This window comes from Aegilops tauschii, chromosome 7 (assembly GCF_002575655.3).
Source record: "Aegilops tauschii subsp. strangulata cultivar AL8/78 chromosome 7, Aet v6.0, whole genome shotgun sequence".
In the NCBI taxonomy this organism is placed as follows: Eukaryota; Viridiplantae; Streptophyta; class Magnoliopsida; order Poales; family Poaceae; genus Aegilops; species Aegilops tauschii.
In genome coordinates, this window is record NC_053041.3 from 502,504,495 (window position 1) to 502,523,139 (window position 18,645).

Here is an 18,645-nt window from a genome sequence, read left to right on the forward strand (position 1 = left end):
GTGTAGTTTCGTTTGCTAGAGCTTTTCCAATGTCAAGTATCTTTTCCTTAGACCATGAGATCGTGCAACACCCGGATACCGTAGGAGTGCTTTGGGTGTGCCAAACGTCACAACGTAACTGGGTGACTATAAAGGTGCATTACGGGTATCTCCGAAAGAGTCTGTTGGGTTGGCACGGATCGAGACTGGGATTTGTCACTCCGTGTGACGGAGAGGTATCTCTGGGCCCACTCGGTAATGCATCATCATAATGAGCTCAATGTGACTAAGGCGTTAGTCACGGGATCATGCATTGCGGTACGAGTAAAGAGACTTGCCGGTAACGAGATTGAACAAGGTATTGGGATACCGACGATCGAATCTCGGGCAAGTAACATACCGATTGACAAAGGGAATTGCATATGGATTGATTGAATCCTCGACACCGTGGTTCATCCGATGAGATCATCGTGGAACATGTGGGAGACAACATGGGTATCCAGATCCCGCTGTTGGTTATTGACCGGAGAGGCGTCTCGGTCATGTCTGCATGTCTCCCGAACCCGTAGGGTCTACACACTTAAGGTTCGGTGACGCTAGGGTTGTAGAGATATATGTATGCGGAAACCCGAAAGTTGTTCGGAGTCCCGGATGAGATCCCGGACGTCACGAGAGGTTCCGGAATGGTCCGGAGGTGAATAATTATATATAGGAAGTCCAGTTTCGGCCACCGGGAAAGTTTCGGGGGTTACCGGTATTGTACCGGGACCACCGGAAGGGTCCCGGGGGTCCACCGGGTGGGGCCACCTATCCCGGAGGGCCCCGTGGGCTGAAAGTGGAAGGGAACCAGCCCTTAGTGGGCTGGAGCGCCCCCCTTGGGCCTTCCCCCATGCGCCTAGGGTTGGGAACCCTAGGGGGGGAGCTTCCCCCTTGCCTTGGGGGGCAAGGCAACCCCTTCCCCCCTTGGCCGCCGCCCCCCTGGAGATCCCATCTCCCAGGGCTGGCGCACCCCCCCAGGGGCCTATATAAAGGGGGGGAGGGAGGGCAGCAACCTACAGCCTTGGGCGCCTCCCTCCTCCCCTGCAACACCTCTCTCTCTCGCAGAAGCTCGGCGAAGCCCTGCCGGAGACCCGCTACATCCACCACCACGCCGTCGTGCTGCTGGATCTCCATCAACCTCTCCTTCCCCCTTGCTGGATCAAGAAGGAGGAGACGTCGCTGCACCGTACGTGTGTTGAACGCGGAGGTGCCGTCCGTTCGGCACTCGGTCATCGGTGATTTGGATCACGGCGAGTACGACTCCGTCATCCACGTTCATTGGAACGCTTCCGCTCGCGATCTACAAGGGTATGTAGATGCACTCCTTTCCCCTCGTTGCTAGTAGACTCCATAGATGCATCTTGGTGAGCGTAGGAAAATTTTAAATTATGCTACGATTCCCAACAACTTTTTACTGCCTTTTTGATCCATCAGATCCATCCACTTTAACCAAAAGTGGTTTCTTAACTTCCAAAACTGGATCTGTCGTCTTCTGCATCTCATATCTAGCCAAGTATATTCACTTATGCTTCACAACTAGTTAGATTCCTCACTTGTACTTATTCTTGGATTCGTACAAATCTGGAACCGACTCTCACCATATAAGTGAATGTCTTCGCGCTATGAGGTCAATGTCTTCAAACTGATTTATCTTCAAAATCTTCTGAGAATGCATATGACCTCTTCCCTTCCCTCGCACCTCTAATGCTGTCACAGGTACATGTCCGTGGGAGAATCCCTTGGTTCTCATAGTCTGCATTCATTTGCAGAATTATTACAGCGACACATCAATTCTCCTGAAGCCAGTTCCTGTCTGACCAGCAGATGGAAGCCATTCACAGTCTTGAAGCCTTTCAGTCTGAATATAATGGCTACTGAGAAATCAGCTAGAAAGGGCGGCAGGCAGCGCCGTGGGGATACAGCCAAGGACTTGCCACCAGATCTCTTTGAATTGTACAAGTCTGATCCTGAAGAGAATTACAATCAGCGCAAAACCCGACCAATGGATTCGACGATATTGGGCAAAAAAATGGTTCCAATACAAATTTGTGACTGCTGAATATGCTGAAAAGAACGCCATCAAGCGACCATGGGGAGATATTCTATACAAAAATCTTCAGCCCAAGTCCAAGTCTGAAGCCATTGCTCAAGGCTTCTATCCTTGCATGGTCCGAGGACCACAGCCAGAGAATGCCGACCCATCTTCTCTGTTATGGTGTCGCGACGACAATCTTTTCAAGCGCAACTACCAGTTTGCCAAAGATTCAACTGTGAAGAACAAGAAAAATCTGGGGTGCAACTTCAACCCTAGTCCGTTTGCTCCAAAGGATGATGGCACACGTGATGCCAACCCCAATGTCATCGGCCCGTTTGACAAATTTGATGGTCTCCTCTCTTACATCACTGCTCAGAGGGCCACTGTGGAGCAATCAGGTGATGATGCATATTCTGATGAAGCGCCAGCTCCACCTAAGCCGCAGAAGCAAAAGAAAACAAAGGCTCCAAAGCCCTCTGCTGCACCAAAAGCTTCGCGTGCGAAGCCGTTGGCAACTGCACCTCCTAAACTCGGTGTGCAATCTGAAGATCTTTCTCGTGTCTCCAAGAAGACGGAGAAGCCCAAGAAGAAGAAGCCCATGAAGATTTCTGGGCATGAGCTGACTCCAGCTGCCGTTCTGCGGAACGAAAATGAAGCCATTGATCTGTCAAGCGACGAAGATCTTGGTGATGATGCTCTTGAGCTACTGATAAAGAGCAAGCAAGAGGCAGAGATCTTCAACGATCTGCCCCTCTTTGATGTGGATATTCTGAACAACTTCATCGATGAGTGGTTTGACAACCCGAGCCTCAGCATTGATGATCTTCAGCTGCCAGTTGATATTAGCGTCACCTTCCATGGATCCATTGCAAATGAGCTGGCTCTGGCTCAGAAGATTGTCAAGCTGAAGAACAAAATTGATTATGAAAAAGGCTCAATTGAAGAAGAACATGGCCAAGCTGAGCGTGGCTGATGTTCAAAGCTTCAAGGAAACGCTTCATGAGCTCAAAGAACAGTTTCGCAAGAAACATGAAGAAGCAAAAGGTTCAAGAGAGCGGATGAAATACTTCGCAGAGAAATGTGTTCAAGCACACAATGAGGCAAAGAAGCGCAAGGCTCTTGGGCGTCCAGGAATTGACCCCAAGATGGCTGCCAAACAGAAGAAGAAGCCTGCTGTGGCCCAAGCTGAAGCATCAAGGCACGAAGCACCTCGCATTGTCTTCCCTACCAGTATGACAGGCTTGAAGCCTAAGGTCCCCTCAGCAGCTTCAGAACTGAAGAAGACAAGGGCAGCTGAGGCCGAAGCCAAGAAGTGCAAGCACAAGAATGCCTCTGATGGTGCTCCGTCAACAAAGAAGCCGAAGACAAAATCTTCGCGGAAAGAGCGTGCTGCTGCCACAGAGCCACTTGTTGTTGAGCCCATCTCAATTGCTCGTCCTGCCTCCTCCAACCAAGAGCGTCAACTTGTAGTCCATGAGCCTGCTTTCACAGAGGCTCCTGAAGATGAAGAAGTTCCAGCTGTTGACCCCATCATAGCTGAAGACATTGGTCATGGCGACAACGTAGAAGATGATGAAGTTCTTCCTCAGATCGAGCACCAACTGGTATCATCGCCTGTTCTCTCGAATAGCGAAGTCATCAACATTGGTCGTCCTTTGACGCCAATTGCTCAGGATGCTTCGTGGGCTGATCGCCCTCAACAAGAGACCCCAAGTCAAGATGACACACCCAGTTCTCCACCACCTCAAGTCACCACTTCGGTGTTTGATGACGACAACTACATGGTCCAGACCACTCCGTCACCACAGGCGTCGCCCACATTCCGCAGGCTTTGCAAAGGCCCTAGGCCACAGGTCGCAATGTCGAGCATTCCAGAAGGAGAAGTGCAACAAAGCTCGGTCGCACGTCAAGTGTTCCCTGAAACCACTCCTACTGCGAATGTCTCCGAGTCCGAAGCAAAAGCTGCTGAAGACATTCCGGCTGCATCAGCCGATGACAATCAAGAACCACGAGAAGAAGTAGAAAGAGTTGCCACACCCCCCATCACTCAAGAAGTTGTTCTCGAGGAGAACGTGTCTATGCCCGACCCTCCTGCTACTGAAACGGAGGTTGAGAACATTGAGGCGGCCACAAACAACACTGTTGAAGCCAATGACGTTGACATGGCTGACGACATTGTGGCGCCTGAAGCTAATGTTGTGCCTGAAGCAAGTGTGCCTCCTGAAGCCACTGTCAATGCCGAAGCTGCTGTTCCACCCCAAGGCCTCACACTATTGAGCAGACATATGATCGCGGCCAACTTGTCACTGTCCGATGGCCTGTTCTGGTTCCTCCCACTGCTCCCGGACCACAATTTGAATACCACGTGGAGCAAAGGCCTCAGGTCCAGAAGCCAAAGCCCAGACTGCCAAGATTTCCTGGTGCTGCAACATCGCCAGGATCGTTCAATGTAAACAACTTCAGGGCACACAACACATTCTTTGACAGTGCCAAGAACCCTTGCCAAAGATCTCATCTGATCGCTTCTGGAGCTATCAGCAACACAATTATTACTCATGTATCTTATACAATCAAGGGTGAATCTTTCCTCACATGCGTCTGGATTGTGAAGCCATTGCTGGTCTGCCCTACTTGGAAGAAGCTCTAGACTATTTCAGAGATGCTGGCCTTCTGCGGTTCGTAACTGACAAAGAGCATTGGAATGAGGAGCTTCTGCTACAATTCTATGCCACTCTTCACATTCGTGGCTACAACAGGGATCCAAAGACTTGGGTCCTTGAGTGGATGACAGGTGATGTGCACCATGAAGCCAAAGCTCAAGATATCATTGAGCTTACTTCCCTGCCCACTCCAGGTGAGCTCTATGAACCTGGTTGTCAGCTGCACATGAATGCATTGGAGAGCATATTTCAGAAGCCGGAGCCCAACATGAGTCAGATGCTCAGCATGATGAAGCCACTGCCACAAGATGCTGAATATCCTAAGGAATTCCTTGTCGAAGACCTCGAGTATCTGCCCCGTACCATTTATCACATTGTTAGATGAACTCTATGGCTCGTCAAAGGACATTCTCCTGCAGCCAAGCTTGAAGGCACATTGATGTTCTATATCTCAATGGCATTAGCTTCAATCTCAAGATTTCTTCATCAGGCAACCTGCTGCATCTAGAATTGATCTATTTGGCTTGAAGTTTTATGCTCCATGGGTGATGCGCTTAATCAAGCTTCACTCTTCTGTCAACTATCAGCCCTCTGCGGGTAACCACATTATCTTCTTGCCTGAGGTTGATATGTCTGTCGAAGCCATCTATCCTGAGCCTACCAAGGAGCCAATTTATCTTCATAATGTTGATCGCCAAAGCTTTTCACAACCAATTGAGGGAGTTCTTGCTGCAACTCGTGTTTATCCTCTGGCTGGAAATACACGTGCACCTCTTCGTGCAACTACTGAAGCCACTGAAAGCACCATTGCTCAAAGGCCTCGGAAGCGATCTCGTGTACTCAATGACCAAGAGCTTCTAGTGGCCTTGCATCAGAAACAGGATAAGCACCATGACTGGCTGAAGCGTTAGGTGCAGAGCCTCTTGGTGGATGTTAATCGCATTCGCAATCTTGCCACCAAGAATGCATTCGTATCACATGAAGCCTGTCGGAGGTCCTGGAAGAGTCTGACATTGCTAAGCTCCGAAGACGATCTTCGCGAAGATGGCTTCACTGAGCGCTATAAATTTGATTCCACGCCTCCCCGGAATGCCGTCTTGCGTCGTACTCCTTCCTTAGAAGACTCGGAGTATTCATCTTTGGCTGCAACTGTTGTTGCGAGAGTCGTCGATGAAGAAGACGATGCCACTTCACCAACCATGACTTCGCCGCGTCTCGACACTGCACCAGGCCCCTCTGCACCACCGGAATCCAACGTCGACCCTGCACCTTCATCTACTCCTGATGGGAACGAGTAGACGCTCTATGTCTTTGAACCTTTTTGGTCCTTACTGACAAAAGGGGGAGAAGCATATGAGTTGATAGTCTTCAAGCAGGTCCATACGGGTGGTTGCTATATTTTGCCAAGTGCTTACAACTCTCGTCTTTTGATACATTTGGTTCTTTGGGTTGTAACACTTAAACTCGATGGTCGTCTGCTACTTTTCTGCTACTCTGTGATGCGATGATAAATTCCGCATGAAGTCATTCCGCAGACGTCCATTTCTCATTATGCATGTCATTATCTTCATCTTACCTCTTTATGCATGATGAATTGTCTTCAAAAGTTGAAGAGGATCTCCACAAAACAAAACCTGCCATGTGCACTTGCATTCAAAAGCAAACTACTTATATGCACATCTTCGGGGGGGCCTTTTGCTACTTATGAAGACAATACCTTAACCCTTACAATTTCACATACTTTTATCCCCGTTGAAAACTTCAACCAGTTTGTCATCAATCACCAAAAAGGGGAGATTGTAAGTGCATCTAGTGCCACCCCTAGTTGGTTTTGGAGTATTGACGACAAACTTGGTTGAGGGACTAATGTGTTTGTGAGAATTGCAGGATAACACAGGTAGTAGTCCCTCATTGATTCGGTTTACTACCGGAGATGACCCCTAAAAATGTGTGAAGACATTGACGACAATGGTGGTATGTGAAGATATTCACAACGAAGATTATGACTCGAGAAGACATTCACGTGAAGACTATGGAGTGCGAAGACATAGTTGTTTCGTAGTTTTCTTTTCTTCTTTGTTGAGTCATAGGAACCACCGCACTGTTAAGTGGGTTCCAAGTGAACAAAGTTAGAGTGACTGATGTGATGCTTAACCAAATCCTATGTCTTCGAGCGAAGACAATGAGAGCAAATCTTATCCAGAGCTGGATGAGTCAACTTTACTTGTAGCCCAAGTCAAGCTGCCGTGTGAGTTTGAAATCTGACCGTTGGACACGTGTCAGTTCCTTAGTGACCCAGGGTCATTTCGGACAAATCAGGTCGGGTTGCCTCCTGGCTATAAATAGCCAACCCCACACCATAAATTGGTGGCTGCTCAGAGTTAGTGCACGGCTTTTGTCGTTTGAGAGCAACCCACCTCCGAAGCATTTGAGAGAGAGATCCTTGCGAGGACAAAGCCCAAAACACCTAGAGCCAAAGAGTGTTAGGCATCACTGAAGTCTTTCTGTCCGCGTGATCTGAAGACTTATTACACTTGAGGACTGTGTATCCTCCAGCCGGTTAGGCATCGCGTTCTGAGCATCCAAGAGTCATTATGGATTGCCGGTGAATGAAGTCTGTGAAGGTTTGGAAGTCTACCTTGAAGACTTACCAGAGTGATTGGGCGAGGACTAAGTGTCCTTAGCTCAAGGGGAATAAGGTGAAGACGCGGTCTTCTGAGTTGAATCTTAGCCTCCCTAACCAGACGTACAGTTGTCACAGCAACTGGAACTGGTCCAACAAATTCCTGTCCTCTCCAAGCTACTGGTTCTATCTTCTCCCTCTCTTTACTTACAGTCAGTCTTCGTGAAGTCATTGTCTGCTTACTTGATTTGATTGACTTCACTGTGTGACGACTATTGTTGTTTGGCTTCATACTCTTCCATCTTGATCCATACTACCTAGCTGCTAATAGTCTTCGTGCTTTCACTTCATTGCTTACTTGACTATGGCTTGTCTAGTGTAGTCTACCTTCCACTGCATCAATAGGTTCATTTCTATTGGTTGTCTTCAAAACCCCTGTGTTTTGAAGACTTTGATAAAAATAGCATATTCACCCCCCTCTAGTCGATAACTAGCACCTTCACTAACCTTTTCGTGTAGCGCCTGACAGCGAGGCGTCACACTATACTGTGCAGCGCCTGATTGGTAGGCGCTACATGTTTGGCCATCGTCACACTTCAGACTGACTAAAAATTGCTAAGTTAATGTGCAACGCCTGTATAATATAGCGCCTATGCACTAGTGGCCGCAGCGTTCTTGATTTTGGATGCACTATATATCATGAAGAAGGTGCATGTGGCTCAACCATCAATCAAATCGGAGTTGGACGAGCGCCTCACTCTTGTCCTCTTCCCCGCGGCCCCACCCACAGGTGGATGGATACCTCTCCTTTTCCTGTGCTCGCTTAGGTGCGCATGTGTGCCTCTGGACTGTGGTAGCTAGTACTCCGTAGATAGTTTACGATGAGAGAGTAACAAATTTCCGGTCAAACTAATACTCTAGCCATCCTCCAAACCCAAGAACGCTGCGGCCACTAGTGCAGCGCCTACGCGCTAGGCGCTACTCTTAGGCGTTGCACACTAACTTAGTAATTTTTAGACAATTTAGAGTATGAAGCTGGCCAGACGTGTGGCACCTGCCAGTCAGGCGCTGCATAGTGTAGTGTGGCGCCTCGCTGTCGGGAGGAGTGAAATTTTTTCAAACACAGTTCACTTCGTGAATTTTTTTTCGTATTAAATTTGTCGTTTTTTGCCGAGAAACCGCGACTCCTCATCACTGATTCTGAATTTCTGACTACTGGTATTCCGCCCGCCTGCTTGCAGTGGTGCAGCCAATAGCCGTTAATCGAATGATCGATCACCGCTTGGGCGTCGCCGGGGCCGGCTCCATCCGCAGCACGCGCTCGAGCTCCTCCACGACCTCCGCCATGTCCGGCCGCTCCTTGGGGTTCTTGCCGAGGCACCGGTCCGCCAGCCTCGCCGCCTCGCGCGCGGCGGCCAGCGGGTACCGCCCGCCCAGCCGCGGGTCCATGATGGTCCTGAAGCTGTCCCCTCCGGGCGGGTGCTGGCGCACCCACCCCAGCAGCTTCTGCTCCTCCGCCGGCCGGCTGCGCTCCACCGACCGCCGCCCCGTCAGGATCTCGTACAGCACCACCCCGAACCCCCACACGTCGCTCTTCACCGTGAGGTGCCCCGTCTCGATGTAGTCCGGCGCCGCGTAGCCGTGCGTGCCCACCACCGCCGTCGACACGTGCGTCCGCCCCTCCGTCGGCCCCTCCCTCGCCAGCCCGAAGTCCGACAGCTTCGGCCGGAACTCGCCGTCCAGGAGCACGTTCGACGCCTTGAAGTCCCTGTATATCACCTGCCACACTAAAACGCCGCCGGATCAGCCTCGCCGGACCGACCAAGAACCATCGAAGAACTCGACCGGCCGACGCTGTCGACGGCGAAATTAACCTGGACTTCCGGGAGGCCGCGGTGGAGGTAGTCGAGGCCGCGCGCGGCGCCGGCCATGATCTGCAGCCTCGTCCTCCAGGGCAGCGGCGGGTGGGCTCGGCTGAAGAGGTGGTCGTCCAGGGTCTTGTTGGGCATGAACTCGTACACCAGCAGCCTGTGCTTGCCGGCCTCCGAGTCCACCGCGCAGTAGCCCACGAGCTTCACCAGGTTCGGGTGCTCCAGGACGCCCAGGAACTGCACCTCGGCAAGCCACTGCTTGTGCCCCTGAAATCATCATCAGAAATCCCCGTAAAAGATTACAAGATGGTTGATTATGAATGAATGAATGAATTCTACTGCGATTTAATATGAGTATCGTGATGCAGATGCTGTCCCGATCGGGTGTGGAGCCTGGACCGAAGTTCACGTGGTGGTTGCGCGGTGCGAATTCTCATTGAAGGCGACATGAGTGGGCGTCCTTGTGCCCGGTGGATACCTTTATTGCTATCTTATTAAGATTCTGAGTTCATCATGGAGCTCAAGATTTCTACTAGGAGCGATTCTCGAAGAATCTACTAGCTTTCTGACCTGCAGGCTGCGCTGGTTGAGGCGCTTGACGGCGAGGACGACGCGGCCGCCGGCGGCGGAGCGGAAGAAGGCGCGGTAGACGGAGCCGAAGCCGCCCTCGCCGATCTTGAGCGCGCGGCTGAAGCCGTTGGTGGCGCTGCCGAGCTCCTCCAGCCCGAACACGCGCAGCCGCGCCGCGCCCCGCTCCTCCGACAGCTCCTGGATGCTCCTCGTCGGCGTCGACGCCGACGACGACGACGCCTTGCTCCGCTTCGGCCCGTCCGGCTTAGGCTCCGCGGGCGGCGGCTTGCCGCCGCCGGCCGGGCGCCGACGGCCCTTGCCGCCCTTGAACGCGAAGCACCCCATCAGTTCGCAGGGTTCTCAGGACAGGAGGAGCTAGCTGTCCATGGAGGCGAAGCAGTCCAAGAAGAAGATTTTCAGAAGGAAACACGAAACCAAATTCCGGCACGGCGACACAGAGGGAAACGAAGAAGGAGCTGAATCAAGAGGAAGCGGATTTAGCTTTGGCAAAGACAAGCATATGGGTGCGTGGAAACGCGCGGCATGGGACGGGAGACGCATCGGCATATATAAAAACCGCCATGGATCATGCGGGGAATCGAGAGGAGATACGTACGTCGACGGTCAACGGACCCGGCCGCCCTCGCCCTCGTGGTGACGCACTGCCAGCGTTGGTGTGCGGTTGCGCCGCGAACGCCAAGATATATGCCCACACCGCCACGTCAGAGACACACACTCTCCTGCTCAAGCCGCTGCCAACTTGTACCAGCGCTTCTGCTAGTAGCCTAGTACTGTACATCAGCTGCTGACTGGTCGTCTAATTTTTCACCAAAATAGGGAAGAGATCGGATATTTTGCATAAAAATTCCCAACAGAAAAGTGCCACACTAACTAAACTTGTCATCCGAAAACAAAAAAAAACCCAAAAAACTAAACCTTGTCATCCGAAAAAAAATTGTTATGCGGGACAACTAAAACTGTCATTCTCGTGCCGCTAAACTTGCCATAAAAAACATTCGGAGTTGCCACGTGTTCGCGTCACACGTGTGACACTTATTAGGGTCCAAAATTCCAAAATTAGAGGCGCTCTCAAATAGGGAAAGATTTTCTTTACAAGACAACACATTTTAATCTAGTGTAAAATAAAGAATTCCCTCTTACACATTTACATGTTCAGAGCTTCACTTAGATGAACTCCTCTTTGGTTCATAGATTTTAGTTTTTTTAGAAAGCCGTCGAGAACGCTGGTGCCACATACAGAGGATTAATTCTTTGTTTCCCTTCTGTCCACCACTTCTGTTTTGAAACCAACTCTAATCCGTTGGAAGAGGTCCAGAAATGATCCGAGAGGGAGGGTTTTTTCTTCCACACAAGTCACAGTCTGCCCATGACCCGCTGAACCCAACGTCCTAACCTCTATCTCAGCCAGGTCACCGTCAGAATGCACATTGCAGACCCCACCTGTTGACCACGGTGCTCTCTCCTTGGCGACAAGTATGAACGCGGTTGCACCGGCAGCAAGACCCCTCTCGTCGATGGGCATTAATCTAGTGCAAAGATGCTCCGTTGGATATAGAAGAAAATCAGTCAAAGATGAGAAGCTCGGAGAGGCAGTCCGTGTTTGTTTCCAACGGCGGAGCAAAGCAACAAACAAACGTGCCAACCTGGTGAAAGAAACTTGTGAGCTGCCAGCCTTTGGCAATCTTGTTAGACCATATCACTCATCCGGTGGATGGCGGCGGGGCACCGGCCGCTGGGAATTAATCCGACGGCGTGGAAGCGTCACGTACGGTAGGTTTTTTTTTTTCGAACGTGTACTCGTTATGTTTATCGTAGCAAGGGCACTGTGGTGGTGGGGGAGTCACGGTGATCAAGTGGGCGGGCGGGGAGACTACCCGGCGCGTTCCGACGAGGACAACGACCGAGCTGCCGATCCCCATTCGCGCTGATCCTACGGGCGGAGGCCAGCGGAGCATTTCATGCACGGCGACGATCAATCCTCTTGTTCTCGAAGGTTGGCGGGTTGGCGCTTTCTCCTCGCCGTGCTCATTGTTTATTCTGAATCTTTGCGCTAAACGATTTTCTAATTTAGCGAGTCCTTTTCAGGTTATGTACAAGACAGTGTAAATGGCGCACCATCTCGAGCTAGTGCACAACGGCGTTGAAAACACCATGGATCAACTATCTTTTGACGGCTTCTCGATACCTTTTAACTGGAAAGGGTGCGAAAATCGGGCAGCTTGAACTGGGAAAAAGGCGGCCTCAGGTGCCATGAAATTCCTTGCAAGACCAAAGGCTCAAAATGGCCCATCCAAGATTCATCGCCCACTAAACATCAGTAACAGCACAATCTCAAATGTTATTTGCAAAATTCAAGTATGTGTGTCTCACTCCCATGATTCCAGATGTCTGTGTAAAGTATACAGATGCCAATGTTTTCACAGGGAACATATGGTCCTTGCCAGAAACAAACCTGCCCGCTTGTCAAGAGAATAACAACATAGCACAATTCTACAGTGGTTTGTCAAGCTTCGGTTTTGCGCACGGGTCCCATGGGATGGTACGGCAGCATTACAAGTTTACAACAGTGTGCGCGATATGATTCAAGGAACTTCCAAGCGACCGCACACGGCGCCTCATCGGGTATTTTACACTTGTGTTGTGTGGACACTCACTTGTTCTCTACAATGGACAACAGCCTTCTGCTGACCGGTGGAGCGAGCCCGGGGAGGTCAGGAATGTCCTTGTTGTGTGGGTTCACAATCTGCAATGAAATCATCAGAAGGGCACTGTAAAACCAGAACATGATGACATAGAAGCACTATTAATGTAATACTACAAGTTATTTCTCACTTTTTTTCATAGCCACCAATGTCCGATGCACTACCCATTAAGGCAGTGTAACAGCTACGGTTCCGAAAACACGTAAATAGATGAACCAAACAGTTGTCTGGCTGTCCTATCCTGTCATCTATCCTTACGGAGTCTAAGTCTAGTGAAAGTGAACTATTGTACTGAAGTATTTTAGTGCACAAAGAACGGTCATGGGCAGTTTACCCATTAATGGGTAAATCAGCCAATTAATGGTTGCCTAATCTTTATCTTCTAGCAATGTGGCCTTTACAATTAGTGAACTAGTGTGGAAGCATCTGATCCACGGCAAACAGCAGAGTGATGATGACCATGAGCCACTAATGATAAAATATTGTTTGAGGAAGAGTGCATTCCGACCAACTTCTGTAAACCTCACATCAAACCAAAAGGCCAGGCAAAGGAAGTAGTACAATCGAGTTATGAATAGTTTTGAACATATTTATCCTAGTTGGCTGGGTGTGTGTAATTGTAATACACAAAGTAATGTAACTAAGCAGGTCACTGAAGAAGCTAAGCACTCACCTTAACAATGATTACAGCTATGACTCCAGCGACAATGAGAAAAAGCAAGCCCATGATGCAGCGATCAGTTGCAACCTGCCTACCAATTTCTTTCACCAATTTTGATGCCTTTTTCATGGAGAAATGAATGGAATCCAGCTCATTAACAACCCTGCTCATTTGCTCTGTCTGGTAAGAAATAACCAAAAGTTAGCTCTGGCATGGTGTGTCCCTCTTAGACAGCATAATACAATGATAGGCTGCTTCTGAGAATCAGAAAGAGCGTCTTGCCTGTGCTTTGAGAGCAGCTGCGGTTTCCGTACCCACATTGATCGTCTCTTGGACAGTCTACAAAAGATGACAGGACAGGATATCAGTATCTGGGAGCAATAATAAAGTGTGGGAACACATTAGTATGAAAGCATGAGCACTGCAATTCGTGTAAGAACTTCAGGTTCTACCCCCACAAATTGTATATTTATCAGTTAAAGGCTTAAAGCAATTAAAAATAAAAATGGTAAGGACCCAGGCAATAATCTCATTCCCACACTCAGAAAAGAAATGTCCAATGGGTGACCAAGCATTTGCTTATAATTTTGTCTGTATTTAGATGAATATCTGACTGCACGAGAAGACGAACTTGCCACTGACACAGAGCACTGTCAAGGAGACAAGGACAGATAAAGAGGAGCAGGCCCAAAAACCATTTTCTACAAACAATAGCTCTCTTTGTGAGCAGAAACTTCAAACGTTTTCGATAAATAGGTTTTCCTTGGGAGATGCCCCCGCAAGCTCAGTTATAGGTCATACAGACAGAAATAAGTTTTGCATATACACGAGGGAAAACAAAGTACACGTGCATTATAACAAATAAATGTAAGAAAATCAGAGAATCATTTACACATTTTCTTACAGAGACATCAACTCGCTCCAAGAAAGTAAAGTTAGCCCGGTTAAATATATAATGTATGATAAACTCATTTGCAATAAAGAAGAATCTATCAAACATGGCATCATGCACATTACAGAATAAAAATAACGATGCAGGTGAAACACACAGACAAACAATTTCCAGTAAATTAAGATACTCCCTCTGTAAAGAAATATAAGCTCGTTTACAAAGGGAGTACAATGCAAACAACCAAGCTAAATATCAAAATAATATGGCAGTACTGTACAGACAGAGTAATTCACTCAAGCCAAATATCAAAATAATATGGCAATACTACCTCCGTCCTGGTTTATTGGTCCCCATTGTATTTCGTGCCAAAATTTGACCATATATTTAACTAACAAAATGTTCTTGCATGTCATAACAAATTATATCATTAAAAACTATGTTCAAATACGAATCCAGCGATGTAATTTTTGTTGACATGCATTAACATTTTGTTAGTTAAATTTTTGGTCAAAATTTGGCACAAATTATAAATGGGACCAATAAACCAGGACGGAGGTAGTACTGTATACACAGAGATGTGAGTGGTTCACAGTTCACTACATTTCCTTATATAAACAAAATATGGCATAGGGTCATGACGCCTGACAAGAATATACAAGAGTTTTCACATTTGATAGCTCATAATGAAAAACGAATCGTTGACTATTAAATTGCACACAGAATCCAACAGAAGATCATTTTATGAAATATTGCCGTGTAACTCAGATTTACAGCCCCAACATGAACACGTACCAACAAGGCTGAACTACTGGACCTACCACGAAAAGGTACACTGCAGGAGAAAGCTAACCTGTTTAGATCGTGCGAGTGCTTGATCAGTCTCATCCATTAGATTGTCTCCATGCTGCATTAGCTGCTGGTTTGACATATCTACAGAAGAAAAAATATGCTGAGATCAATAATCTATCTAGGAGATATACAAATCCACACTGGACATGTCACAGACGTTTATTTTCTTTCAGTGCATTTGTCAACCACTTTCAGCGTAGAAAAGAAGGAATATTTGCAGTCCTTGAGACTGAAAGGAATGATGCTATCACATTATTTCGCTTACTGGGACTGGAATATTGCTACTTACTTGATGCTAACAGGACATTTTCTTCACCAAAGGCATCTTCACCACTTGGAGCATCAAAAAGATCAACTCGCTTATTATCACTTGCATGTCTGAAATCCAAACAACATTTATATGATCATGGGATGTTACCAGAACTGATGAAATATATTCCTTCAAGTTTATGAGCGATTATAGAGAACAAATTAAATTAGCAACACAATGACAAATCCTTGCGTGTGTGCATAGCGAAATGACATTATGAGATAGGTACAAACTCACTGTTTCTTCAGAGCAACATAAGAGTTCAATTCCTTGATCTGCAAAATAGGACAAACTCAGATTTAGTAAAAGTTGAAGAATCACAATATCAAGGTTTATAAAGAAATTGTCGGGATCGATGAGTTTCCCTGACAGTACCAGTGACTGCTTTCTCTCGTTCAGAAATTTAGCAGTGTTGGGATCAACACTGCCCGCCTCATCCTTGACAACTCGTTCAAAGTCTTTGATAAGCCTATAAAGACACGAAAAAAGCAAAATGACTATCGAAATTCAGTAAACCAGCTATCTGTTTGTCCTATAAGCTACTCCCTCCGTTCAAAAGTCTTTGATAAGCCTATAAGTGTCCTATAAGCCTATAATTTGAACTAAAACCACGGCACTTATTTTGGAACGGAGGGTGGTTAATGTCATGTCTAAGATTCCCAAAGCAGAGATTGCAGGTGGCATGCACTGCAACAAACATATTTGGTAGTATAAGATAGTGAGGCAATTGCAGTGGCAAATACTAGATGAGTTAACATGAGCTAAACCGGGGCCACAAATGCGCTCTTGCCAAATGTGTACCAACGGTATATGATACGGAAGGAAAAGAAGGAAGGAATAACCTTTTGCAGTCCCGCATCTTGTCAGTAAGCTCTTCGAGCTGCCTGCTCCGGCGGTTGGCATCCTTGATCTTGTCGAGCTTCTGGAACCCATTTCTGCAGACAAATCAACCAAAGCATCAACCCATCAATCAATCCACTGCTGTATGCATCATGCTGATGCAGAGGCCGGGGGTTATACTCCTTTTCCAAAAAAAATCAATCAATCCACCCCCTATTTCTTAGTCGCATTATACTACTACCATTTCTGCGGAGACTACAACAAACACATGCCCATTCAACCTGAACGACGAACGCTCTTCTCCAGTCTCCACAGGTCAACAATCCGACCCCCATACGCGAAATCAACAGCAATACTGAGGAGATCTACTGGGCACTCCATCGAAGCGTGTGCAAATTCAAACATAGAGAGAGAGAGAAATAGAAGGAAATCAGTCGAGCTTACTGCAATGCGCGGAAGATGTCGGCGATCTGCCCGTCGATCTCGGCGAGCTCCTCGTTGACCGACGCCAAATCCATCCCCTCCCCACCGGGAATCTAGTAGCCCCGCGGAGGGACCCGGGAATCCAACTAAAAATGGATCCTCGGGGAGGGACCAACCCAGCCCAGCCCAAACCAAACCAAACCCCCACGCGGCGGCCGGATCGGCGGGACCCCAGTAAGCGCAGATGCGGCGTTTACTACTACCGGGCGCGCAGGCGCAGGTTTGGGAGGGATCGATCCCCGCGCGCGCGCGCCGAGGGTGGTGGTGCCGGCGGTGGTGGAGGCCTCCCAGACGCGGCGCTCTTGGCTTGGCCTGCTTGTCTGGCTTCGTGTTTTTTTTTTTTGGCTTCGCTTTTGCTTTACGGGTTCGGTATCTTTCTTGTTGGATTCGACCTTTTTTCCGGTGGAACCACCGCGGCGCGTGTCCGTCCGATCTGCATCCGACGCCGCTCAGGACAATAGCAAACATTTAAAATATATCATATGATCTTGTAATCAATCAAATGAATGAGAATTGGTGATGTGAATTCGGTCGTGTTTGACTTGACAATGTTGGGAGGTGCCGATCCAACCTAGCATGAGCCCACATGAAGGTACACGAAATTCAGCCATTTTGTTGGCATAAAAAAAAGAGTTGAATAGGTACACATGGCAAGTTAGCAAAGACTAGCTTACTTTTTTTAATGTTATTTTCAATTGAAATGATCTTTTATAGTATTTGTTGTTTTTCATTCATAGGGAACTTTATAATCTCGGGGAAATTTCTAACCCACACTGTTCATTTATCATCTTTCATAGTAGCACCAACCTCTGTTTTGTGTGTGGCACCACCTATTAGAAATCATCTTAACTACCCCATGAGTTCTTGTGCTTGTTGTACCATGAGTTCAACAAGAATATGTCTTGGTGGCGTGCAGTGATGGTGCCAGCCCGCTCGTAGAGCCTACGGAAAGTACAGAGGTACCTTAGCCCATGGGCATTAATTTCAATAGTGATTCTTGGGGAGAGCTCATGCCCGGAGTCGCTAGGAAGGTGCCTTCGCCATTGGAGGTGCGGAAGCTATAAGCAAGCACATAGGTGAGTATTTTAAGTCCATGTCCACGAGGTGTATCTAGGGCTTTTGAGTAATTTATGGCATGTTTATGTAAGTGTGCATATAAAGATAATGACACTGTTTTTTTGTGAGAATAGTAATAAAGACAATCAAAACATGTGAGGTGTGTTTGGCAATAAAATGTGATAGTTTTGATTGTTGTGTACATGATCTGCTTCATACTAGGGAGTATGGTCATTAGTACGTTAGCGAGGGCGTATGAGACGGTCTTGTAGCGAAGGTGGGTGTACACACGGCAAGACTGCCCCAATGATGTTTTTTTAATAAGTTCAACCGACTCGGTGGAATGTGTCCTAGTCCCATGTTAGGAGGGCCTCGGTGGGGTTGGACAATCGCAAGCTTCGAGTCATGCACAACTCCTCCAAACCCTCTCCCGAAATCCTTGTTGAGGTCGATCCGAGTCATATGCGGTAACCGGGACTCGACTCTATCGTGACCTGGCACTATTGAGGGTCCCAAAGCAATATCAATCTCCCCTTGAGTTTATTCCAATGAGAGAGAATTAGTTACATGCAAATGGGGCCATATGGGGGGTCGTGCCTTGACAGATGCCCAAGCCTACACATGGTGGTGGTGAGTAGGGATAGTAGTGTGGTGAGCCTAGGTCTATGGGTGTAAACACTAGTCAATGGTGTGTGTGGGGGTTGTCCATGGTGCACCACTCCCCTATATCCATGCATGAATGGGCTTTTGGCAAGTTTGGTCTAATTTAGACTATAGCTCCTTTTCTTTTATTTTGGTCTTTCTTGTTGACCTTGGCCTTTTATTTGTCTTCTTCTTTAACTTGTTGACCGTACATGTAGGATTAGGGACCCCCAAATGGGATTCTTTCTTTTCCCTCGGCATCTTTCTTTTGTCATTGTGTGCATATGTATGATTAGTTGAAGAACAATACACGACACATGTGATGTTGTTTTGAAGTATTGCACAATGTGTTGGGCTGGGTGGAGAGAGAAGGGAATTGATTTTTTGCACTTACAATAACTAGATGATGCCT

At 47.9% G+C, this 18,645-nt stretch overlaps 2 protein-coding genes across 3 annotated transcripts; both read right to left on the reverse strand.

Annotated features, from left to right (window-relative positions):
• Positions 1 to 8,211: 8,211 nt before the first annotated feature.
• On the reverse strand, positions 8,212 to 10,544 carry LOC109784501 (probable serine/threonine-protein kinase PBL19). Of its 2 annotated transcripts, XM_020343099.4 has the most exons (4): positions 10,394 to 10,544; positions 9,778 to 10,156; positions 9,211 to 9,474; positions 8,212 to 9,115 (listed from the first exon to the last, which is right to left on the reverse strand). In XM_020343099.4, exons 2-4 carry the CDS (start codon positions 10,120 to 10,122, stop codon positions 8,612 to 8,614), a joined length of 1,113 nt encoding a protein of 370 aa, XP_020198688.1. In that variant the 5' UTR covers positions 10,123 to 10,156; positions 10,394 to 10,544; the 3' UTR covers positions 8,212 to 8,611. The 2 variants fall into 2 exon arrangements, with proteins under 2 accessions (XP_020198688.1, XP_020198686.1); XM_020343097.4 differs by lacking the exon at positions 10,394 to 10,544 and having other exon boundaries at positions 9,778 to 10,367.
• A 1,572-nt stretch (positions 10,545 to 12,116) lies between these two features.
• LOC109784503 (novel plant SNARE 11) lies at positions 12,117 to 16,903 on the reverse strand. Its single transcript, XM_020343100.4, has 9 exons — positions 16,497 to 16,903; positions 16,055 to 16,147; positions 15,588 to 15,681; positions 15,450 to 15,487; positions 15,192 to 15,280; positions 14,904 to 14,983; positions 13,444 to 13,500; positions 13,174 to 13,341; positions 12,117 to 12,541 (listed from the first exon to the last, which is right to left on the reverse strand). Exons 1-9 carry the CDS (start codon positions 16,568 to 16,570, stop codon positions 12,449 to 12,451), a joined length of 786 nt encoding a protein of 261 aa, XP_020198689.1. The 5' UTR covers positions 16,571 to 16,903; the 3' UTR covers positions 12,117 to 12,448.
• Between the last annotated feature and the right edge of the window lie 1,742 nt (positions 16,904 to 18,645).